The 26,224-nt window shown below is 31.0% G+C and overlaps 1 protein-coding gene across 1 annotated transcript; it reads right to left on the bottom strand.

Moving 5' to 3' along the window:
- Window positions 1-14,483: 14,483 nt before the first annotated feature.
- On the bottom strand, window positions 14,484-22,955 carry LOC127104738 (WAT1-related protein At1g43650-like). Its single transcript, XM_051041905.1, has 7 exons — window positions 22,741-22,955; window positions 19,727-19,795; window positions 16,419-16,535; window positions 16,098-16,332; window positions 15,856-16,014; window positions 15,607-15,758; window positions 14,484-14,646 (listed from the first exon to the last, which is right to left on the bottom strand). Exons 1-7 carry the CDS (start codon window positions 22,950-22,952, stop codon window positions 14,484-14,486), a joined length of 1,107 nt encoding a protein of 368 aa, XP_050897862.1. The 5' UTR covers window positions 22,953-22,955.
- Between the last annotated feature and the right edge of the window lie 3,269 nt (window positions 22,956-26,224).

Below are 26,224 nucleotides of genomic sequence, written 5' to 3'. Positions count from 1 at the left end.
ACAAGATTCACCTTTTGAAATGATCAACATTCAGATATCAAACAACAATGAAGGAAGAAATCAGATTTCATGCAAAATGAGAAGAAAAGGTTAATTACTAATTACAAATTCTAATGAAAAAAATTTTGTGATTATAAATAAACATTTACCTTTCTCTATGTCCTTTTCAAAATTTGATTGTTGATTGCATGTTACAGAATCGTCATCTTTTGGAAGAGAAAATAAAGGTTGATGATAGGTTTGTTTTACGATATAAAAAGTCAAAAATAACATGTATTTCTCACCAATGTTATCGGTTTCTTAATGATCTCATTGCATTGCTTTGATTCTATTTTTATTTGTTTTTACTTGGCAGTGATTTTATGAGAAAAAAAAATATGAACCGAAAGAATAAAATATTTTTATATTGTCAATCAATCAACGTATATTCCGTCAAATCATATGTTTGATTTTAAAATATTGGTATCATAGTATAATTTTATAATTATATCGGATGATGGGGTACAATTAATTTACACTAATACTATCAATTTTTTTTTTTAATAAATTTTTTCATTTGTTATTATATATCCGTGCACCAAATCAATTTGGAAACCCAGAACTAATTTATAAAATGAATCCAAATTAAAAATAAAAATAAAAATTATATATCAAAATTATAATTATATGTTAATTAAAAACAAATCTAATTATAATTACTTTAACTTTTGATAAATCTTATTTTTTTTCATGTTTTGAGTTTAGCATTTTTTTTAATTTATTGAATTTTTATTATAACAATTTTTTTGTTATTGTCTATTAATATTAATAAAAAAATTAGAGATTCCAAAATGTAAGGGCCTTTCAAAATTTGAACAGTACAGCTTGATGCTCCTACCCATGATCGGTGATGCTCGCACATATTTAAAGAATATAATTATTCTCTATTTTTTTATTATATGAAAAAAATTGTATCAAGGTAAATAGTTAGTGTAATGGGGTGATTTTTTTTTTTAATTTTAAGAATTGATTATATAAATTTGTTTTTAATTAAAAATGAATCGAATGTAAAGTGATTTATATTTGAATAGATTTATGTAAAATTAAGTTGAATAATAAATTTTAATGTAAAAATAATGTTTACATTCATAATGTAGTTTTTGGAAGAGTCAAATATAATTGATTTTAGAATGATTTTGAGGTATTTGATTTTTTAAAGTAGAATTGTTTTTGCATCCTGAAATGATTCAACTTGAAACTAAAATTTATAACTTTTGAGTTTGAGTTTGATTTTTAAGCTAAAATTTATTTTTCAACTCGTTTTTATATAAATGCATTCAATCATAAATCACTTTACATTCAACTTACTTTTAAACAGAATCAATTATGCAAAATCAATTCACTCAAAATCCATTCTCATCAATGCATAACCAAACACACAAAAACTACAAATTATAACTTCAAATGAAATCAATTTTGAAGACTGAATCAATTCACTTCGCATATGTTTGATTCAACGGTAAAAAAAAATTGATTTTGACTGAAATGATTATGTAAAATTGATTTTGATTAAAAATGATTTGAATATAGTGATTTATTTTTGAATAACCTTATGCAAAATTAAGTTGAATATGAAATTTCAATGTGAAAATGTTTAAACTCAAAAGCTACAAATTTTAATTTAAAGTTGAATAAATTCTAGAGGCATAATCAATTATAATTTTAAAAAAATCAAATAATTCAAAATCATTTCAAAATCAATTCTACACTTTTAGAATTGTTTTTGGGTAGCTTTACATAGGCATGAGAAAAGTGCAGGGCAAAAAACATTTTTACCTCCATTATATCCAAATCTAAATCTCTAAATACTCTATGTTCTCTACTTGATCCCCGACGGTAGGGATGAAGAATTCAAATCTAAATCCGTCTAAAACAGGTTTGGGTATCCCGATCCCACCACCATCTATGTAATGAAATCATTTTTAAAAAAAATATTTATTTTTTCCAATATTAAATTACTTTACAAATAATAAAATAAAATAATATAAAAAAATTACATACATACATTTCAAATAATAAATTACAAATTAAAATATCAAAGCATTAAACATATATTTAATATTCCAAATTATCATAACTAAATAATAAAATATATAATAAAATAAATTAAATAAATTAAATAAATTTAAGATGGATATTAGTGTATCAATTATCCAATCCATCCTATAATTTATAATAATAATAAAAAAAATCAAAATCATAATTTAAATCCAATCAAATCAATATAGGTTTTCTCCATCAAACTCTAACGAATTAGAGTGGATCTCCACATTTATGAGTTATATGAGTTATATGTTATTAACTATATCCAACCAAAGTGTCATATATCATAATTTGCTTTGTATCTTTACCATCCATGTCATTAACACCATAATAGTTTATAATATTAGTAAGTTAATTTGTTTAATTGAAAATATAATTTATTTAACATGTAACCCTTTTTCTTCTTCTTCTTTTCTTTTCTTTTTAGATATATCTCTTAGAAGTTCTAAAAATAAAAGAAAAATACACTCTTTTGTTTAACATAACCCTTCTTCTGCATTGTTTTGTATCTATATACAAGTTCAAAATATCTATTTTTTTTAGAAATTCATCCATTCAACCAATAATAAACTCTAAGATAATCAAGATTTAGGTAACAACATGATCGGCAAAAGAAGACGAAGTTTATTAAAAACTCCTAAACTCTTTCCTCTTTAATTTCACCTCTCCAATCAAGACACATACAATGTAAGGGTGTCGAAAAATTCATTAAGATGATGATGATGAAAGGGAATACTTTAGTATGTGTTAGGATGGATGCAACGCAACAAGACAAAAGACGGAGGTTAAGTACATCATCTGATCACTATTATAAGCCAAAAAAATATTTTTTTAGATTTTTTGAATAAATGATATATCTAATCATTATTATATATCAGATACATCAACTATTTAATGAACTTAAATTTTTTGTTGTTGATTATAATAATGACCATCAAATACCTCAAAGTTGAAGACAAGGAGGTTCTGTTGTTAGTAAATCCAACATTAAATAGTTAGATTCATTTAGAATAAGTTAAGAGATGTTAAATGTGGAAGATAGTTAGTTGTTTCACATTCAAGTAACTTCACACGTGATATATATAATCACTTTGGTTGTAATATTTTCATAACACTTAAGTTAATACATCATTATCACCAATATACCTTTATTCTCTCTACACTCTACTCTGTCAATTGTCTTTCTCTCTCACATTTGAGTGCAATTGAAGAGTTTTCACTAACAAATCGAGTATATAAAGCCCTTTGGTTAGTGTGTGAAGAAATAACGTATTCTAGGATGGTGACTTGCATCTGCTTCATGATGAATGCTGAAATGACATTCCACATTCTTTTCTAATTTTTTATGGCAAAAATTGGGACCGCTGACATAAGTAGATGAAGTCCCTGTTTGATTTTCAAGAGACTCTTGAAGTGGTGATCAATAACGTCTTTGAGCTTACAACTTCCGCAAATGATGGTCAACGAGTTTTTCATAAATATTTGAAGAAGAAATATTGCAACGTGTTATATTGCATTCAATCCGTTATTGGTGGTGCGAAATTTGATTGAATTGCTCATGCTGAATCCGCAAAGAAAGCATGGGATATTCTTGTAAAATATTTCGAGGGAGGTGAGAAAGTTAAAAGTGTAAAGTTGCAGTCATTGAGGAGGCAATATGAGCTACTGCATATAGGAGAAAGTGAGAAGGTTGCAACCTATGTGTCGAAGGTGTAAAATCTCGTACATTTGATGAAGATTTATGGAGAAACTATGTCAGACAAGATGACTTGGTGCGCATGATCGTGAGAAGTGGATGACGATTCCTGATATGAGTTACCATATTGCTTCTAGATACAGTGTCATATTGGGCTCGTTGTCCAGGAACCTTAACATCACTTTCTTCCCATTATTGATATCTCCATGCATAGATGTGAGTAGAAAGAAAATTATTTCAGTTGATTTTGTTAACAACAATCATTGGGTTCAAGTGAAGTTGAAACCCATTGCCTCCCATCACCGATTGATGGAACATAACTGTAGTGAAAATGCAAGAGCATGGGAAACAACATATGTGGGACGTATAATGCACTGTGAAGAAGAAGTTAGGAAGTCAAAATAATTTGTTTTGTATTGATATTGTAACACTTTTTACATTATATGTGTATATTTTATCGAATATATTTTGTTAAAATTATCAAAAACTTATGAAATTTTCAAAACTCACCATTTCCTATCGATTTTTTCATATATTCGAAAATTTTGGTATGTTCCAGATTTTTCAAAATATCCGGTACGTTTTATAGGTTATCAGAATTTTCAAAATATCCGACATACATGCATTAGATATTTTTAAAAACTGGTATTCTTCATTCAATTATTAGAAAATAATGTTTTTTTTATCGGAAATTATTGATATTTTTCCCAAAGATCTCAAAATATCTGGCATTTTTTTATAATTTTCGATATTTCTTCATATAAACAAAAAAAATCCGATAACCTTTTGAAAAATGTGATAATTACCTGTACTTTTAAAAATCTCGAATTATTAAACAAAGATATAAAGATAAACGCATCGCTTATGTGAGGGTCTGAGGTCAAACTTGGAGTCACATGATATATTCTCAGGTTTAATTCAATAATTTTAAGGCCGAGTTGTCCATCTTTACAACTCTAGTTTAATTAAATAATTTTTTTTATCGATTGAGCCACTTTTTTTATATTCTTAACATTTGTTTCATGTTATAGTCAATTGTATAGTTAACACTCAATATTTGAATCAAGATTATCGTAATTGCGAGACATTGATAGATTATCTCATATAATGGAAAATATCCAAATAAATAAATTTAAATATTTGGTCATTTTGCATGTTTTGTATAGAAATAGAAGCGATCTTTGAAGATGTGAAAAAACACAAGAAATGGGGGTTTGAATTGGATTTTATAAGCAAAAGCTTTTTCTAAAACAAGAACACCACTAACAAGTTAATAACAAAGAGATAAAAACACAAGTATTTTTATCCTGGTTTGCTTGAAACTCAAAGCTAATCCAGTCCACCCGCCAATGTGATTTTATCTTATACACAAGGACTTAATCTACTATAATAAACAGATTACAACAAACACAAAGAATAACCTTGTTTGTCTTCTCAAGGATCCAACTATACCATAGTCTCCTTAAGGACTCACAAAGAAAAACCTTCTTTGTCTTCTCAAGGTTTTCCTCCTTAAGGAATCAAACAAATAGTTTGAGTAAGATTTTATGTGTTACAAGATGCTCATATACAAGCAGATTTTACACAAATGAATAACAAACACTTAAAGAAAATCTGTGTACAAAAGAATAATAGTTTTTTCACAAAGAAATATACTTGTCAAAATATTGTGTCATCGACGTTTTTCTCCAACTCTCCAAGTCTTACTTATATAACATAAGCATAAGTCTGTTGGAGGGAAAAATGGAGAAAGCTCATTTGAGCGGCTGTCCACTATTGGATGGGAAAAGAGTGATACTACGTACTGTCCTTCGCCCACAAACTCAGTGACAAGTGGGATGTATAATACTGTCCTTGCCCATGAAATCAGGTAGTGGAAAGGATGTTCGATTTGTACTATGTACTATTTGATCACGTTCCTAGTTTGATCTTATCTTCAAGTTCATTGGCTTCTGATGAAAGTTGATGAAGCATGAAATGAAGAAACATAAAGCTGGATTCAGAAACTTCAGAATCTTTGGTCAGAACCTTGACAATGTCAGTAGTCTGGCTTGAGATCTTCAGAATCTTCAGAGTCTTCAGAATCCTCAGTCAGAACCATGATAACTTCAATTGTCTGGCTGAGATCTTCAAAATCTTCAACTGTATACCACAACATCAGAAGCTTGTCATTCTTCAGAAGTTTGGTAATCAAAGTCACGTCCATAAGCATGAACTGAGAGAATATTGCAACAACAACATAATGTCTCCTCAGAAGCCTCTCATGAGTGAATCAACACAGAATCATAAAGATCATTGCAACAACAATATTGAACATCTTTCAGAACTTTTAATAGCTGGTGCAGAAGCGAATTTGGAATACATCGTTCAGAAACTGATGACATTGCACATCATATATTCAGAATCGGAACTGGTTGTTAAAGCTACACAATAACAAACCATTAGGGTACCAAAATTACTCTCACACAAATACAACATTGTTATCATCAAAACTCAAGGTATAAATGCATAAACAAATCTTGTTCTAACAATCTCCCCCTTTTTGATGATTACAAAATATGTATTTTGATGAACAGTTTTGTATAGGGTAATCACCGAAGAATACATCTTACAGAAGCACAAAGCTCCCTCTGAGATGCATAATCCTATAAATATAAAATCATAATGAAAGAATACTTTCTTGATTAACCTTTTTGAAATACCAGAGTGAATTTTCTGTCAAAATCTGATTTATCTTCAAAAGTTGATTGATGTTGTCCAGAGTACTGGTTTGATAACATCATCATTCAGACATGATTTACTTCAGAAGCTATGTTGAGTTAGTTTGAAGAAACTTTAGAGATGGTTATCTTATTTAAAATAGCTGGTTTTCTTATCAGAACCTTAATTTTTCAAGTCTGGTTACTATAGAAGAAAATCTCCCTTATAGCTGGATTCTAAAACCATGATTTTCAGAAACAACTATTCAGAAACACTTCAATGCTCAGTACTCAATGTTCTAGGTTCAGAACATGAATATTAGTTCTTTGAATATGATATTCAATTATTAACATGAAGGAGTTCAGACACAGATAGAAGACCATTTCATCAGAAATTGGTAACTTATATTCTGATCTTTGATACTTTATGATATCTTTAGATGTTTGATTTTAACCACTATGATTCTTGAGATATGACCCTGCAAAACACTTAAAAAACTCTTTTCGAAGTAGTTGTTAGCAGAAAACATTAATCAACGTTTGAGTTTTTTAATTAAAGAAATTAGATATCAAAATAAACACTAATTCTTCCCCTTAGACACACTATGTTTTCTCCCCTTTGTCATAAATCAAAAATACATAAGACAAAATAATTAAGTAAATGAAGAGAAACAAACATGTTTCATTGAAAATGCCAAAAGGTAGTGAAAGATACAACTGATAAAACAAAATAAATTTAAGAAACTAAAAAAGGCTAAGGGTTCTGAGGAGGTGGAGGAAGTCTTGAGATAATTAACTGAAATAAGAGATTCAGTTTGTCTAGATGCTCCCTGACCCTTGCATTGTCAGCCTTGATTTCCTCAATAGTCTTCAGAAGTGCAACAGGAATAGGTTGAGAGGCAGAAGCTTCAAAAATGACAATTTGAGTAGCAACTTCTTCCATAGCACAGTCTTGCAGTTCAGAAGCAGCATCAACTTCTGGAGTAGACTCAGCGTGCTGAACAACCAAAGTTTAAAGAACAACTTCTTCTTCCATAACTTCAGGAGTAACTTTCTTGATTTCTGGAGTAAGAAGACAAAGTTGAGAGTTTCTTAACTTCTAGAGTTCCATTAAGGGAACAAAACCTGAACGAAATTTTCTTTCAGCAAGTGTATACCCAAAATTCTTCATATTAGAAATCTTGGAATCCATCCAGCTTCTGTAAGCTTCCCATGCCAAATCACTTGCATCCGGATTCACTAAGAACAACTGATAGCCATTTCTTCATGCAGACGACTTTTAGATTCTGACTTAAATTTCCTCAGAATCTTACCAATGTTAGGGGAGAAACTTTGGTGGTTGTTTGAGGCAGTTAACAGTGAGGTTGATTCTAGAATCATCAAAGTCAAGACCATAGACGAAAGGAAATGACATGACAATAATAGGAGGTGATTCAAGGTCAGGTGAAGTTGGTTCAGGTTCAAAGTTGAACACACCGTCGGGAGTTCCATCAGAAACTCTTGAAGGAGTTGTTCTGGGGGTTGTGATATTTGGATTTGTTGGTTGGGGAACATAATACATGGTGGTAAGATGGGTGAATTTTGTAATTATGAAGGATATGATGGTAATGGCATATGTTGTTGGTCTATCAAAGGTTCATAAACTAAAGGGATTTATGTGATAGGATTTATAGTGGTTGATTGAGGTGGTGGAAGTGGGGTATGTTTAGACATAATGCGTTGAGATGAAGGAGGGGGTTGGATTGGTAACATCCTTTTAGAGAGAATTGAATCAGAATTAAATTAAGTGTTATCAGAAGGAAGCTTACCATATGCCATATCAGAAGCTCTTGAAGTAGACTAGACGACTCTAGAAGTATCCTTCAAAAGCCTTGCTTTCTAGCGCCTACTTAGAGGCACCTCGTCTTCATCCAGAAAGACAACAATCTTCTTCTTCTTATGAGACCTAGAAGACCCTTCTCCTCTGAATTCCTTCTTCCTCTTTCCATGAATATCTGGATAAGTCTCATGAAAGTTGAATGGATCCACCATTGGTTCAATTCCATCCCTCAAATAACTTTCTAGATATGCCATAAGAACCTCTAGAGGATCAATATTAGTGAAGATTAGGTAGTTGTCAATGGGATTCCTTGTTTCACAGATAACATCTTTAGAAAGAATGAAAGTTGGCATTTGAATTCTAGAAATGAGACTTATACTCTTCATATTCTTCCCCCAGAATACCTTCCCAGCATCCCTCACAAGTTTTTTCTGTTAATCCACTGACCAGAAGGTCATCTACTAGACCATTCTCCACGAGAATGTCAAAAATTAGTCTACCTTTGGGAATGAGCTTGCTCTTTGTCTTCTTCGAACATCCACCAGTTCTGGATTCTCGGATAGAAACCCTCATGAACTTGAACAAAATGGAGGGAAGTTCCAACTTGACACCCTTCTCTAGACAGAATAGCATGAACTTCTGACGAGTGTTGATGTAGTCAGAACTATTGGTGCTAAGACTGTGATGAATGCAACCCAAGATAATTTTGAACCAAACTCTTAGGTGCTTAGTCAATTCCTTAGCATTGGGACCATTGTCATCCTCAAAATTTGTTTCTTCTTTGAAGATAGTTGGAGCAATAACAACTTCTCTCCTAACATTAATATTTGCACTATGTATCATTTTCCGTTTACCATCGTGAGAGATTAAATCAGCGATGGACTTCTCAGTAATAACTATTTTCCTTTTCATGACATAGGAAGTAATAGTTTCCTTTTCAGCAATGACATGAACCCAGAACTGCTTCACTAAAACTGGAGGCATGTAAGTCTCTCGAAGAAGGTTTTCCAACCTTGAAGTTCCAAAGTTTTAGAGAAATCAAAACCATTTTCCTTCAAATTCTTGAAATATAAGATTATTTCTCATAAAACCATTAACTCATTAACATGATTGTGAAGAGTTAATTCTGGTATCCTGTAAGACCCCAATTTTGATCCCTAAGATCCCTCATGCCATCTCATAGCTTTGCATTAGCATTGGGATCACACCTTGGTATTCTCCTCACCTATCATTCATTGGGTTTGCATTGGAATATATAACCAAGCATATATAATTTTATCATACTTTATTTTCTTTGTTTACTAACCAAAATACAAAAATATGTCTAATGTAACTTTGTTTCTTTTGTAGGTAATGTGTGTGTCCATCTGTGCCTCACCAAGCCCACAACTAGGGTTTGAGACTCTCAACATAAGATATCAATCAAGAAAAGGTACAAATTGGTTCCAAGAATTATAAATGGATCCCCATGTTCTTTATTTGTCATTTTGATCAAGAATTCATCAAGAGTTTGAAGCTTGTTTGTCAAGGAAGCCCTAATTCATCTGGGCATCTTGTGTGCCTTCCTCAGCAAGTTTATTCAACATTTGGTCAAATATATCAAGGGATACTTAATTTTACATCATCATAAGCATATATGATCCTCCATGAGCCTCTAAGAGCAAAGGAACTTCAAGTGTACAAGATGGTTCAAGGAAGTTGATCAGGAAAGTCAATTGGTCAAATCTAGGGTTTCCTAGACCCTATCTCCTACACTTTTTGTCATATGAAGATGATTCCAAGAGAAAATTTACTATTTATGGCATTACAAACATCTTTCATGTTGTTCTCAAGAGCTAATTTTGATTGGAAAGTCACTTTTTATGGTGAAAGCTTATAGGTCATTTTGTCTGTGCCCTAGATAGGAGATCAACTTCTCAGAACCATAACTTCCTCAATTTTTATGATATGAAGATGATCCAACTCTCATGATTAATTTCAAGATGTATTATTAAACTTTCATTCTTTTATAAAGATCATATTCTACTTGAAAGGTCATGTACCATGAGGAAACATTATAGGTCCATTTTGGTCCTCATCATTGAATAATCAAATTTCCTTAATTTCTAAAATCCATAACTCCATCATCCAAGTTCCAAATGGTGTCAAATTTGTGATCAAATTGAAAAGGCTACAAATTTTTAGAAGGAACCAAATTAATTTGAAGCTCACATCAAAAGTTATTCAAGGTGGAAAAAGGGGTCATTTGACTTATAACTTAGAAAAATTTCTAAGTATGTTTGATTCTTCCAACTTTAAGGCCAACTTTCTCCATGTTCCAAGCTTCAAATGGAAAAAGTCCCAACATAAAAGTTGTTCCTTATGATGATAACTTTCCAAAAACTCCAAGATCACTTTATTTGGACGAGAATTTAAGGAGTTGCATAGGGGTTCTGTTCATGGCTTGATATAGCAAGTTTCAAACTCCAAGCATGGTACAACTTTGCATGGCTTCATGTGATGACTTCAGCAACCATTTGGCACGAATTTGAGTGGATTTCAATAATTGTTTGGGCCTGAATATGCACCCATGCACCAAGATTACTCAATTTTTGTCCAAATTTAGAAAGGTGTGGAAATCATTTCCTTGGCATATAAATTGAAGTGCAATGGCTCATAATCAATGGGGAACCCTGCCCAAGCTTTGCCAACCATTTCCATAACCTCATATCAGAGAATACCATGAAGATTTCTCTTGAAATCGAGTTTTTTTCAACTCCAGTTTGTGAAGAAAAACTCCAAGGATTCAATCCCTTTTTCATTCCATTGGACTTCTGCAAACAAGAGGGGAAAATCACTTGGGATTGCATCAAGAATCAAGCTTAAAAGCTTCTGACTGAAGGTGAATTTCATCAAACTTCTTCTCTTCGATTCTCCCTCAATATTTTAGATATGGACTCAATTTTGTGATGACTGAAGTCCTACCAATATAGGCAATGTGACTGAGTTGCTTTGAGCTTGAATCGAAGCAACTAAAGTTGGACACCTCGATTTTCATCTCCACTTTTCTGATAGAATAAATGGAAGTGATATTTGTGATCCTTGCAATTTTCTCTTTAAAATGATGTATGATCCATGAACTTCGGTGCACCTTTGGTTTGGACAGTCCGGTGACCCTCACCGGAGAAGATGACCGGAGCTAGGGCTCCGGTGGTGTTGTGACAAGTCTCTCACCTTTGGATCTTTTTCCCATATTTGAATCATGGCCCCTGCTTTTGATTACCACACGTGGGTGCTTTGACTGAGGCACATGTGGAACGCGCGCTAGTGGCCATCAGATCTGCCACCTCAATTAATGAGGGAGATCTGATGGCTCTTGTTTTTTCTGCTTTTATTTTATTTTTAAAATAGCTATTTTTACAAAATTAATCATAAATTCATTTTTGATCCAAAAATTATGGGACCGACACCAAAAACTCACAAATATTTTCCTCTTCACATTTTTGATTTAAAATTAAGTTTTGGATTAAGTTTGATATTTTTGGTGAATTTTATGATTTTTAACTTGTTTTAATTAGTTTTTAATTACTTCTGAATTTTGAAAAATGCCAAAGAAAATTAGTCAACGATCCTTTGACTTTGTTTGACCTATGATAAATCCCTTGGCCATTTCTTTGGAGTTTTGAAGGGGTTTTAGGTTTTTAATCTCTTAAAATTTACTCTCTTCATTTTTAAAATTGTTTTAATTTGGTTTATTTGATTTAATGTTTTGTTGAGCTTTTGTTTTGACTTTGTGTTGACCTTACTTCTGTTTGGCCTTGGTCTTGGTTGAATTGGACTTTGATTTGGTCATTATCATTGGATTTAGGGGGTTGATGAAGTTTGAACTTTATCCCTCATGATGAATGAATGGTATTGATCAAGTGAGGTTCATCCCTTGACCAATTTGGTATCCTTTTCTCTTCATCTCTTCATCTTCATCTCATTTCTTTCACAATCATTTCTTATCCAATGACTTCTCATGGATCAATAGCTAATTGATTCATCAATGACCTTGTGTCAGATGAATCAACCTGAGTTTGATTGAGATATACCCATCCCCTCTTATTTTTGTGTGTGGTATGCTTTAGGAGCTTGGTCTTGATACCTTGTCTCTAGCATGCATTAACACCAACATTATTATTGACCGATCTTAGATAGTTGTGACTTCTACATAAGTCCAATTACGATTGCTTAACATAACGCTAAATTTGTCCCAAAGGCAATGACATTTTTGTAAGTGAGATTGTAAGTCTCATATTCCTCATGGTATTGTGTGACTACTGATAAGAAAAAAAATTATGAAGAGTATATCTTCTTTGATAACCCGGGAACGTGTAACTACTGATAAGCAAGATATTGCTCATCACATTCTTAATCACTTTACCAATATTTTTATCTCTAATATTCCTTTGATATATGATATGGATCGGGTTGATAAGGGGATACCTAGCCTCATTGATAACAATATAAACAATAGCCTTTCAATGATTCCCTCCAATCTTGAGATCAAGGAAATTGGTTTTTGCCTAATAAAGGAGAGTGCACCTGGGCGATATGGCTTTGGTCCTTATTTCTTCCAAAGTTTTTGGAATATTATCCATCTGGATGTGGTGTAAGTAATCATAGAGTTCTTCACAACTAGTTGTATTTTATCAAATTTTAATGCTAACACCCAAATTCTCATTCAAAGGGACAACACTCCAAATGCTATTGATTACTATAGGCCAATTGCAATGGCAAATTTCAAGTTCAAAGTAATATGAAAAATCTTGGATAATAGACTTTCTACCATACTTCCCATAATCATCATCTTAATTATGTCGTTGGCAAACCTTGAAGTTTTATCATCTAATTCGATTGGCCCCTTTGCTAACCTACGGTTAAATGATCTTCACATATCGTTCACATATTCATCGATCTTCAACTCAATAAGATTGTATTTCACCATTCTGTCAATATCAATCAAATCTTCATGAAGCTCGATCTTTTTCACTTTTTTGTTTTCGTATCAGACAACAATTCATTCAACTTAGGCGTCAAAGCGGCGAGAGATGTGGTGCCATCTGGAAGCCAGAACTCTACGGGAGGTGAAGCTCCGTTGAAGTACACTTCTGCCTTAATAAAAAATTGAGGAAGAGACATTTTGAGACATTTTTATCAAACAACAGATGACTCCCTATTTATACAACTTTACATTTATTCTGGACCACACAAAACTGTTAGTGCAACCACAGTCGTCCAAAACTACCGGCAAAATCTTGAGCATTTAAAATTTCAAACAAATAACACTATCAAAAATTTCACTTTGGTTGAAATTTCCAGTATAAAATGGTAATTTTAGAATTTTCGGTATGATTTGTAAATTCACGGAAATTTCATAAATTCCAATTTATCACAAATTTAATATACACTATCGAAATTTTAGTTTGTACCACAAATTTTGATTTGTCTATAAAAAGTTTTGCACAAAATTTTGATTAAAATTTTTGTCAGAGACAATTTTAAAATTTTAAAACTACGAAGGATGCCAAATATAACTGGGGATGACAAGTTAAATTCTCCATCTTCCTATGTCAAATTGTAAAGAGTTTTGTTTGCGTACTGTTCTTAACCTTCATTTTGCTATAATATTTTCCATCATTAAGACTCATTATTTTTTTAATCAATTTTTCTAAGAGAGTTGCATACTTAAAATAACATGCTAAAAATATATTGTTCTCTTTGAAGGACAGAATTAAGTATTAAATTAAAATTATATGATAGTCTAAATGATTTTATTTTTACTAATAGTTAACAACCAAACAATCAATAACTTACATAATTTTACATAGAAGTCATGTCATGATCCCTGATATTTTGGAAAATCAAAGTTAAATGCCGTCTATAAAACTTTAAAATAGACAAACTATTATTTAAATTCTAAATTACAATGAAATCTTCACACATTTTAAGAAAATGCAGTTTCACTATATAGATATATTACTAATATTTTTATTATTTGAGGATTAGTTACAATACATTTTCTAAACCAACTTGAGTGGAGTGCTAATGCAAACTCGTTTTAACTTTGTTGGCTATGCTGACAATAATAACATCTAAAGAAAAAAGTGATTTGAGTCAAGTTTTACAAAGTACTAAGAATCTTAATTAAAGTAGGAGAATAATATTAATCTGTAACCGCAGTATATTTAGGCATGGTGGGGTCATCTCTCGTGCTTGTTGATAATTCCAAAATTGCTACATTTGATTGGATAAAATGAGGCATATCATTCCTTTTACCCCATAAAAAGGAATATAATCCCATTATGATTAAAGCCATGCCGAGTAACCTGCAAAAAGATTTTTGACTTAGTCATTTTTTTTAGAATTGATTAAAAAAGTAATTAGAATCATTGCATAAATAGTGTAAGTTGACAATATATATATCAATAATAAAATTTTGAATTATAATGAAAAGTTAAGGGGATAATAAATAACAAACATTATGATAATAGTGTCTAAGTTAAGTTAAAACGTTAGTTCAAATAAAACTAAATGTCATCCATCCATTAATATTATAGTTGTCAAAATGACTCTTCGATCTTAAATGAGTCTGTCATAAGCGGGTCTCCGGCTTTTAATATTGGGACAAAAATATTATGTTGTAATATAAATTCAAAAATTACTATCCAAATCCGTTTTAGATGAGTTTCGAACTATCCATTTCTAAATGGTTTTTTTTCATAAAAAATTAAAATAAAAACTTCAAATATTTATTATAAATGAAATTAAAAATTATATTATTTTAGACATAATATATTTTCAAGTACTCTATTATCTTTTATAACAATCATAATGTGTTTTTAAATACAACACATGTTTAAACTGTATAGATTTAATACTTGAATATTAACATAAGAGAAACTAATAGAATACGAGGAAAAAATATTGATTATATTGATATATAAAACTTAAAAAAGAATGATTGAATATAATAGAAATAAAATTCAATGATGTCATAATAATCAATATATTATTTTGGAATAAGACAATATGAATATTAATATATTTAAAAAAAAATTATAGTTATGCAGGGCTAATGGATCCACACTTCATATGAGTTATCCATAATGGGTAGCGGACTTTTTAGGATCGAACTAAAAAAGTTATAAAATATGGATTCTAGTTTTAAGATCCAAAGCCTATGATTTTTCGGATCTGACGGACCGGTCCATATAGACTAGACATTTTGACGATTCTAATTAATATTATGATAAAAAATAATGTGATGAAGGAAAAAGTATTCATACGTTCCAAGTTGTATTGGTTCACCAAATATAAAACTCTCTGATATGGCAACAAAAATAAGAGCCAATGGATTGAACATCGATGGATAAGTTGGTCCTTTTATTGTTATTGTCCATGATATTAAACAAAATGTTGCAGCAGTAGCCAATACTCCCTTCATAAATAAATTCAAATCATTAGTATTCATGATCCAAATTAATAGTACAGTCTCAAAATAAATCAAATAAAAGATATTACAACAATAATCTTACCGCATAGACTATAGTAATAAGTTGTAAATTAAATCCTAGTTTCCAAGCTTCCTTGTTGAAATTTATGCCTGCACCTATTACTGCTGACTGAATTGCTGTCATAAAGCATGATATCATTGTTGTCCAATATCTAAATGGAAATACTTTAGCCAACCGAACCTATTCATATTTAGATTCATATCAATTATTTGTTTCACAATAAATATTCACTACTTAGAAGTGTAATGGGAGGAAATACATACTTGCATGATAAACCAAGCTGTAGAACAACAGCATGATGCAATCAAAAAGAAAGTGCCACGAAGCATGTGGCTTTTATGTGCTCCAACAATAATAGTCTCATCATGGTGACTATGATTACCAATATAAAATTTCTTTCCTTTGTAAAGGCTTATAGATAATGCTCCACCAACACATAAAATTGCCCCAAGGCATTTAGTTATACCACCCCATGTCCTAATATTTAGATCTTCCATTCTGCAATACTCATCCATAATTTATATGCATATGTGAATTTTTTTTCATGAACATGATGAATTTGTCTTAATAAATTTTGATATTACCTTAAAATGATAGATATAAAAAATGTGAAAATAGGAATCATGTTGAGAAAATTGACAGAGTAAGTAGCAGATGTATCTCGAAGACCATAATAAAATAATCCTATAGCCATTGTCATCCTGTCATGTAGATAATATCACTTTATTAGAAATTAATATATAATTTCCTTTAATGAATCCAATGCTAAAATTTAATGTTACACTATATTAATAAATTCTTCTAACCATCACTAAGTTTTGTTATGACAGTCATTAAAGTGATATTTTGTAATATTTATTTCTTTTTAACTATTTGACTTAGTGCTCTAGGTCTAAGGACACTAATTAATTTACTATTTTTTTCTTCGTATTATGGTTTCCCTAATTGATGTTGTAAGAATCAGTTTAGCTGTAAATAGCATATTAGGATGTTGTCATGTTGACATGGAATAGGATTTTAAAATAATAAGAGCATTAATATTAGGAAACGAATATGCAGGGATGCAGATGACCACTTCACAACGGCTATGAAAGTGTTAGGACATCTTAATTTACTCTCTATAATAGAGATATAATGAATTTTTTAAATGCTAAACACTCGTAAGCTCCCCCTTCATCTATGCCGACCACTTTGTTCTATTAAGCTTCTTGTATAGACGAAGTTGATATTATTCTCAGGTGGATTGTATGGACAAGGTTTCCCAAAGATACATCATATAGTATAGATGGTTTGCGAGTCTAAAACACATTTCATTCATTGTGCGGACAAAGTTCTTATGAGGCAAGATATATTTTATATACAACCACTCTAGCTATTAACTTATGAATATGAAGAGAAAATGTGTAATGAGTTAGGAAGAGTTTGTAGCTTCCGCGTCCTTGACACTCTTATTAAAGCATTATGGTGGGATATGCTCTATTATTGTAGATTCAATTTGGATTCTTCTAATATCCAAGGTTTCTTATAGGGGATGATATTTGATAAAGATTTTATATAGGGGTTGTCCATGAAGAGAGTTATTAGTGATTTTGAATTAATGTATCTTCTTTCACGGTTAGATTCATAGAGTGATATTCTTCTAATTCAATCATGTATAGATATCACGAAACTATTTTTTGGCCTAAGAATGCGTCAATCGATTTACAAAGGAGAGACAAATATTTCTTTTATAAAGAGTTCTGAAGGGCGTTTAAAAACATCATGGTTGATGGAGGTGCTTTCTTTAGGGACATTCAATGGAGGATGACTTATTTACCTATTAGAGTTAGGGATTATAATTGTAATAAACTACATAGGCTATTGTGACTTCTAAACGCCAATTTTGAGTGTTACAAGAACATATATTGAGAGACACTGTGATATATGATATATACTATAGTTTTGACAAAATTTTGGATGGTCTTAGCTTTACAATTCCAAAATTTGAAATTTGAAGTTTTACTAGCAGGGACACCGTCCCCCTAAAACCCAACATATTTTTGTGAGTGATCTTTTTAATAAAAGTGTTCAGAACACAAAAGTAAAGATTGACATTACCACAAGACAAAAAAATAGTTTTGGTTATTTTCAAACAATATAAGCTCGTGATTTACTCCTAAATATTCCTAATGATGGGATATGGAAAGATAGGTCACTGCTAGAGTATCATACCATCCTTAGGTATCTCTTTCTAATTTCCTTATTTCTTATTGTTGAAGTTTGCTCAGTTTTTCGTAAGGATCTTTCAGGCTTCAATTAGTTACATGATTTTGTCAGGGATGTCTTTTTTATATATTTCAGTGGGTGAGAGTATCTTTGAAGAAACATTCATATGTAATTTCTTAATTGATCCATGAAAGGGAAGTTCAACACTTAGGCTAAAAGATATTCATGTGTATGGCTAGGTAAGAGGAAATCATGCATGTGTGGACTTAAGGGTAGTACAAAAAAATTGTATTCTCGCATATCTAAAGGATAATTTTCAAGAGAATAGTTTAATGTTAAAACTTTACTACTATTTCTATTTTTAACTATATTAAATTATTTTTAACCATATCAATAAAATGTATATTTGTTCATTAATATCAATAATATATATATATATATATATATATATATATATATATATATATATATATATATATATATATTATATATATATATATATATATATATATATATATATATATATATATATATATATATATAATATATATATATATATATATATATATATATATTATTTTTGTTGAGAATGTAGCAAGTGTGAGTAGTGTGGGTAATAGTCTCACATTGATTGGAAATGTGGAGACTTGAGCATTTATACATGAGAGAATCCACTCACCTATCATCTTAAAGTTTTTGGTGAATATGTAGTGTGTCTCTCACAAAAGTGTTGCTCTAGAAAAAGAAGTCCCACAATATTCAATGCTCCATTATGAAAAACTCCTCAAACACATGGTATCATGAGTCTTTGGTTCGAGAAAGAGATATGCTTACTTGTATCGAAAAGTCAATGGCACCATAAAGGTGACGAGTAAGAAACGTTTTGTTGAAGAGTGTCAACAGTGTCACAAGGGTGGTGAGTAAGAAATGGAAGTAGTACAAGAGTTTGTGGAAGTAAGAAGAGCTTCCACTTAAGGGGGAATATTATGGACTCACACTTGAGGGAGAGTGTTGAGAATGTATCAAGTGTGAGTAGTGTGGGTAATAGTCTCATTGATTGCAAAATATGGAGACTTGAACATTTATAAGTGAGAGAACCCACCCACCTATCACCTTAAGGTTTTGGATGAATATGTGGTGTGTCTCTCACAAAAATGTTGCTACAAAAAACATCTCACAATGTTCAATGATCCCTAGGGAAGAACTCCCCCAACATATATAATGGACACATTAATCACACTACAATATAATGGACACATTAATCACACTACAATCTCAAAACTGAAATAAATAAGTGTTTGTATTTAATGAGAGAGAAGTATTATCGAGTGTTTTATAATATTTTATTATGGAAGACTTTTCTTTTTTTAAATCAAATACTCCCTCCGTTTCTTTTTAAGTGTCATTTTTTGACTTTTTACATATACCAAGGAAGCTAATTATTATTGTTACTTTTCAAACAATAATTCTTGTTTTACCTATAATATCCCTAATTATTTATTACATTTATTTTACTTTTTTTCTCTCTATAATAATTACCTAGGGATAATTTTGACAAAATTGCAATTAATACTATCTTAAACTTTGCAAGTGACAATTAAAAAGAAACCATTTTTTAATAAAAAAATGGACACTTAAAAAGAAACGGAGGGAGTACTAAAAAAATAACAAGAAATATTATACTTACCCCACTAATGCATTAAGGAAAAGCCAGATCCAAACTTTCCAATTGAAATTGAACGTCTTCGCATGTTCTCTGCAATCATAAGTAACCAAAAAAATATCATATCACTATACTCATCTTAATTATTTTTCTAAGTTTCCTAATAATGGTCTTAGTTTATCATTTCACTATATAATAATATATGATAAATGAATGAAGGGAAAACATAAATATACCCTAATACTTATATTAACTATTAGTATATTTCAATTGTCATAAATGTAAATCAACTATGCTATGAGGAAATTTATTGGGGGAAATGTGCTTTGGCGATTTTTTAAGTGACCCTAGTGACATAGACCACACCACCGAAACCTAACTTCGTCTTCTCCATCATCCATCATCATGAATACTTTTATCAATACATGGACATGTTTAGATAACCACGAGATGGATGGCACAATGGAAAAAATCAGGGTGATAGAAGGGAAACAAATTGAACCAACAAAGTCAACCAAAACATTTGCAGTTACCTCAATGATGTCTAAAAGGGGGTAGATTTCCCTTTCGCAACTACCTCAACTATGTCTAAAATAGGGTAGATTTCTTATTGAAATACCATAGGATAGTATTTGAATGGAGTTGAAGCTTTTAAATACTATCTTCATATACGTGTTGTATGGCCGAAAGGGAGTATACCGTTGACCGTGAATGCCTTGAAGAACAAGACTTCACCTATGTGGAAGGGCATCTCAAAATGGGGTATCATTTTGCTGGGAAAATGGTTGTATGAGTTTTCCTTCACTTCGCTGGAAGATGTCGGGTGGGATAGGTCTTCTCCATTGTGGAATCTTGACCCTGGTTACTTGAATCTTTTTGCGTGGTCAAGAGACTTTAACCCTAATTTATAGAAAAACTCTTTAGCTCGAGTTTAGGTTTGAATGTATGGCTTGTCCCAAGAATACTAGAGACCGGGAATACACTTTTCCATTACTAGCAGCATAGGCACCTCTATTTGCACTAATTCTTTTGCCTCAAAGCCAATGATGGCAGAATAATTGGAATTTTTGCTCGTACATTGGTGGAATTTGACATGTCTCAACCTTTAGGCTATAAGGTCTTCGTTGAAAGAAATAACTATGATTTCTTTATGGAAATGGACTATGAAAATTCCACTCATTTTGTAGTCATTGCAACGTGACTATTTATAACTTAGACTCTTGCTTCAAAAAGGAATAAAAGGATCCAAAACAAGCACACATGCCTAAGACTAAGAATAAGGTAGAACCTAGTAAAAAAATGTTCAAGTTAATGACAAAAGACAATGGGATAACCAGGTTAGTACTGGTAACTCTTTTAGGGAAGACATAATTGAGGACACTAGATTGGAAAATCAAGATAACCCATTGGTGGACTTTGAGCTAGAGGCCCATTTGGAAAAGACTAGTTAAAAAAATGTCATAAATATAAAGTGGGAGACTAGTGATATTTATAAATACTAAATATTTTGGAATAGAAACGATAACAAATAGATCTGATAGTTCTTATTTGGTAGATGGGTTGATGGGGCTTTAACTCAGAACTTTTAATTGAAATGATCCATTTTCTACTATGAGTTAGATTTGATTAATGACCTTATTCTGATTATCACATAGACTATTTTTTTTTATTATAATCGCTAGTAATGGCCTACAAAGAAGGTGATGACTACTCTACTTTATCTACCTATATTTCTCTTTTTGAGGAAAGTTCTATATTACTAATATCTCATATAGTGGGTTGGGAGATATTATGGTTTCAATTTGATGTAGTTCTCCCTTCTCCCTTAAAATTTGGTTGTCTTCTTTCGTCATTCTCTCCAAGATAAAATCACCTATAGAGAAAATCTACATAAGAGATAGATTATTTTTTACTTTTTTGGTCTTACTGTTAGGTTAAGAGTCCAACCTATTGAATTTATCTCCCACTTGTTTTTCACTTGTAGTATTGCAGGAAACATATGGTATATGATCTTCTAATGGCTAGGGAATGTATTAGTTTTGTCGATAAATATTACCTAACTTTTTAAGGTTTTCTTCTCCATAGGAAGACTGGTTAAGATTATAGGAGAGTTTTATCATGATTTGGTACTCAGTTGTGCGGACTATCTGGAAATTCTAGAATGACTACGTCTTTAAGAATTCACCAATTAAGAAGGAGGGCATATAAGATAAGGACATATCTCTTTCCTAAAAAAGGTATCTTGGCAGATTGGTGATTAATTCTTGTTCTTTTTCTAACTGCATAATGAATCATGTTCCTATTTGAACCAAGAGCGATTCGAGAGTATGATCTAGTTATTTTGAGGCACATTCTTAAACAATTCTTAAAGGATGTTTCTATGTTGATGGTGATTATGTTTCTGAGGCTCTAGCATATTTTAACTAGTGGTCAATGTATTTCCCAAAACTTTTCTTTTGACTTTGATATATATAATATATATATATATATATATATATATATATATATATATATATATATATAATATATATATATATATATATATATATATATATATATATATATATATATATTATATATATATATATATATATATATATATATATATATAATTTACATAAAATTGTAGTATTTTAATGTTATTGAATGTGTTCAGATCAACTATTAAATTCAATATGTTTATATTAGTATTGAACATAAATATAAAAAGTGTAAACATATATGTTACAAATGGTTTATTAAGTGTTTATATATGTGTAACTTTATATATCTTAATAAGTGAGACTATTTAATAATCAATATAAAGTAATCAAAGCGTATGTTATTATTAGTTAATAAATTATACATGCAAGGAAATTAAAGAAGAAGTAAAAATTGAGATAAAAAATACACTAACAAATATCAAACTCAAAGAACAAAAGAGAATTCTGAAGTTCAAGTTAAAGATTAGTGCTACTAGAAATTAAAACAACATGTATAAAGGATTATTGAAACAATTTAAATAATAATTATTATTATAGAAATAAAAAATGAATTACCTTTCAAAATAGAGTGCAAAGGGAACAACACAAATAGCACCAATAATATATCGATAAGTAATGAATGCAAAAATGAAAGTACCCCGAACCAAGATTACCCTTGACAAAAGTTGCATTCCAGTTGAAATAATTTGCACTAACAACATACTAAGAAGTGGTTTAGAAGGCATAAACCATTTCTTTACATTTTCAATTTTCTCCATGTTACTCATATTTGTGATCTTTATCTGAGAAAAAATTACACAAAATAACATTCAAATAAAAGTGTTAAAGAGTAACAAAAACTAAAACTAAAATATAAAAAAGCTGATACTACTAGTTCGCGTTTATCCATTCATCTATTTCTTCTTAAGATAAAAATATAATATAATTAAATTTATGATCAATAACCTCTTTATTAACCAACATTTTAAATATCGTCAAAAATAAATATGTTTCTTACGTTAAAAAAATGTATACATAAAAAATTAAATGATTAATTTAAATACTATATGATTATATTACTTTTAAAATTTTCAATTTATAGTTTTTTAGTGATATTCATTATAACCGTAGATGCATTATCTCTTCCGTTGAAAAATTTAAAAACATCTTCAATGTCATTATACATAGGAAATGTCCATAATCATTGCAATGAATAACAACATGCAAATGAATGAATTAGATTCTCACCTTTTAATTCGATTGTGGCGCAACACTTATGCTTTTCATTGTTTCCTTTGTGTTTCTCCTTTATTGTTGATATTTTATAGCTACTTTTCTCCTTTTAACATATACACATATATTTACCATTCAAAATTGATAATTGAAGGAAACTAGTTAAAATTTGTATTATAAAAACCAGTTGCATATATGATATTAGAAAAGATCAAAAATAATAATTGATTTGAATGTATTTATAATTACATATAGATTAGATGTAGTATATATTATTAGGTCTAATTGCCAACTTTATTAACAATCTATATCTTGTTAAGTGTTTCATTGACAACAAATTATCTATTATGGTAATATTGTTTTCCATATGTAATTGAACCCATTTTTCTCTCCACTTTGTGCAAATTTAGGTAACTATCTTTAAATGAAGTTTTGAAAAAGCTCTATTGACACCTCCATAAGATAGACTATATGGAGTTTTTTCTGCATCTAGGTATGGTTCTTATCCTTGATGTTGCTCTAAAATATTCCTTCGTCAAAACTCATTATTTTTAAATCATTTTTAATAAGTGTGGCCTTTTTGTCCTTTTTTTATATGTTGAAAGACAACACTAGCAATTAATTTTAAATTACATAGTACTCAGTATCATTGTATTTGTACTAATAGTAAATAACAATTTTGCTAGATTATAATAATCCTTGTATTGAATCAATTCATACAAAACTCTGATTTATCTTTAAATAAATCTCCACTAGTGGATGGTGGAATAGACCCGTTGAATTAGTCGGTCTCAAGACCGAATATCAAATTTCAAAAAAAGAAGTAAATAACCAAGAACAAATAAATAATCAATCAATAGTTATTAATAGCGACACATTCAAAAACTAATATTTTTCAAATATGCAGTTAGGGAGAGAAACTCTAATCTCTCTCTAACTCTCTCTAAACAAATCAATCGACTTCAACCTTAAAAAAAATAAGTAACTTGCAATCATCAACGACCAAATGACGAAACAAGATGATGAAGGGTGGGAGTATGTTCAGAAGCACAAGAGGAGAAACATAAGATTTACAAATGGGAAAATGTGGGAGATCTGTGACACATAGATCATGGGGATATAACACCAAGAACATCCTTATTTTTAAATTCAATATCAGAGGATTGTACATGGATGGAAGGACATATGTAAGGAGTTTATGAGATATGACGATATTAACAAAGTGTTGATATCAAACAAGAGATACGTAAGGGGTAGGAGGTACGAATTTGTTAGATTCTTCAATATGTTGAATGAAAGAATGTTAGCTACCAAGTTGGATACCATTTTCATTGACAAGAGAAATATATTCCTAAATGTCCCAAGGTTTCAAAGAAGGCGATATAAAAGAGACGAAAAGAGTAGATAGAGGTAGGGTAAGTATGAAGGGGAATGGGAAATAAGACTCCTTGAACAAAGACATGCAGGGCAAAGCCAAGTATAAGGGATAAACATCACACATAAGGAATAGAGAACCACAATAATATGTAAATATTCTTAAGAATAACAATGGCAATTCTAGGTCAAATCTAAGAAATGATCAAAGAGCGGAGGAATCAAAATCGATATTCGCACATTTGGATTATAAGATTGAAGAAGATGAGTTGAGCATATTCAAGAAAGCTTATATTGGGACTGTGGAAAATCCGATAATGTCATATAGCATCCAAGATATCTTAAACTTAAAAGGGTTATTTATTAATCCAAGTAATTACTTTGGGTGAAAATCTATGCTTTCTCGAGGAACCACTACGCCAAAAACTGGAATAGACAGCGCCCCTTAGAGGGCGCTTTATTACAAAAGCGCACTCTAAAGTGAAGAGAAAAAATAAGGAGCGAACAACTGGAATAGACAGCGCACTTTAGAGGGCGCTTTTGTAATAAAGCGCCCTCTAAGGTGAAGCGAAAAAATAAGGAGGAGATAGAGGGACAACAATACAGGGCGCTTTTTAGAAAGCGCCCTCTAAGGTTACCCTTAGAGGGCGCTTTTAAAAAAAGCGCTCTATAAGTCCATGTGCATTTCCAGTTTATAAAGCGCTTTTGGAAAGCCTTAGAGAGCGCTTTTAGAAGCGCCCTCTTAGGCCCCCTTTAGAGGGCGCTTTTGTAACAAAGCGCCCTCTAAAGTGAAGCCAAAAAAAATGGAGGGACAACAATAGAGGGCGCTTTTGTGAAAGCGCCCTCTAAGGTTACCCTTAGAGGGCGCTTTTGAAAAAGCGCTCTCTAAGTCCATGTACATTTCCAGTTTATAAAGCGCTTCTGGAAAGCCTTAGAGAGCGCTTTCATAAGCGCCCTTTTAGGCCCCCTTTAGAGGGCGCTTTTTTTTCCACAAGCGCCCTCTAATGTCTCCTTTAGTAAACATTAAAATTATAACATACTGCGCGTTTTGTTATTTCACTATCTGTTATTAGCGTTCTTTTTCACGTTAGGGTTCTGAGGCGTTTTCCTTCCACCTCTGTTAGATCTACATGCGCGTTTCCTCCTTCTACCCATCAAAGGTACACGCTTTTCCCAATTACTGTTTTATGTTATTGCTTTGTTTTAGCTTTGCCCAATTTCTGTTTTACCTTATTACTGCGTGTTTCCTCCTTCTACGTTTGTTTCGACCATGATAGCGGATGCACTAGGAAATTGACGGTTGGTTTTTAGAAACCTAGGTCCAAATGTGTTTGAACTCTTCTGAAATTGTTTTTTATTTATTCTAATTAGTAATGGATAATACATGGATGTCTTCCAATCGGTTGTCGAGAGAGTACGAGAATGGGGTATCAGAATTCGTTAAGTTTGCCGT

This window comes from Lathyrus oleraceus, chromosome 7 (genome assembly GCF_024323335.1).
Source record: "Lathyrus oleraceus cultivar Zhongwan6 chromosome 7, CAAS_Psat_ZW6_1.0, whole genome shotgun sequence".
NCBI lineage: Eukaryota > Viridiplantae > Streptophyta > Magnoliopsida > Fabales > Fabaceae > Lathyrus > Lathyrus oleraceus.
The sequence above is the reverse complement of the archived record's forward strand: the minus strand, read 5'-3'. Positions and strand labels throughout refer to the sequence as shown.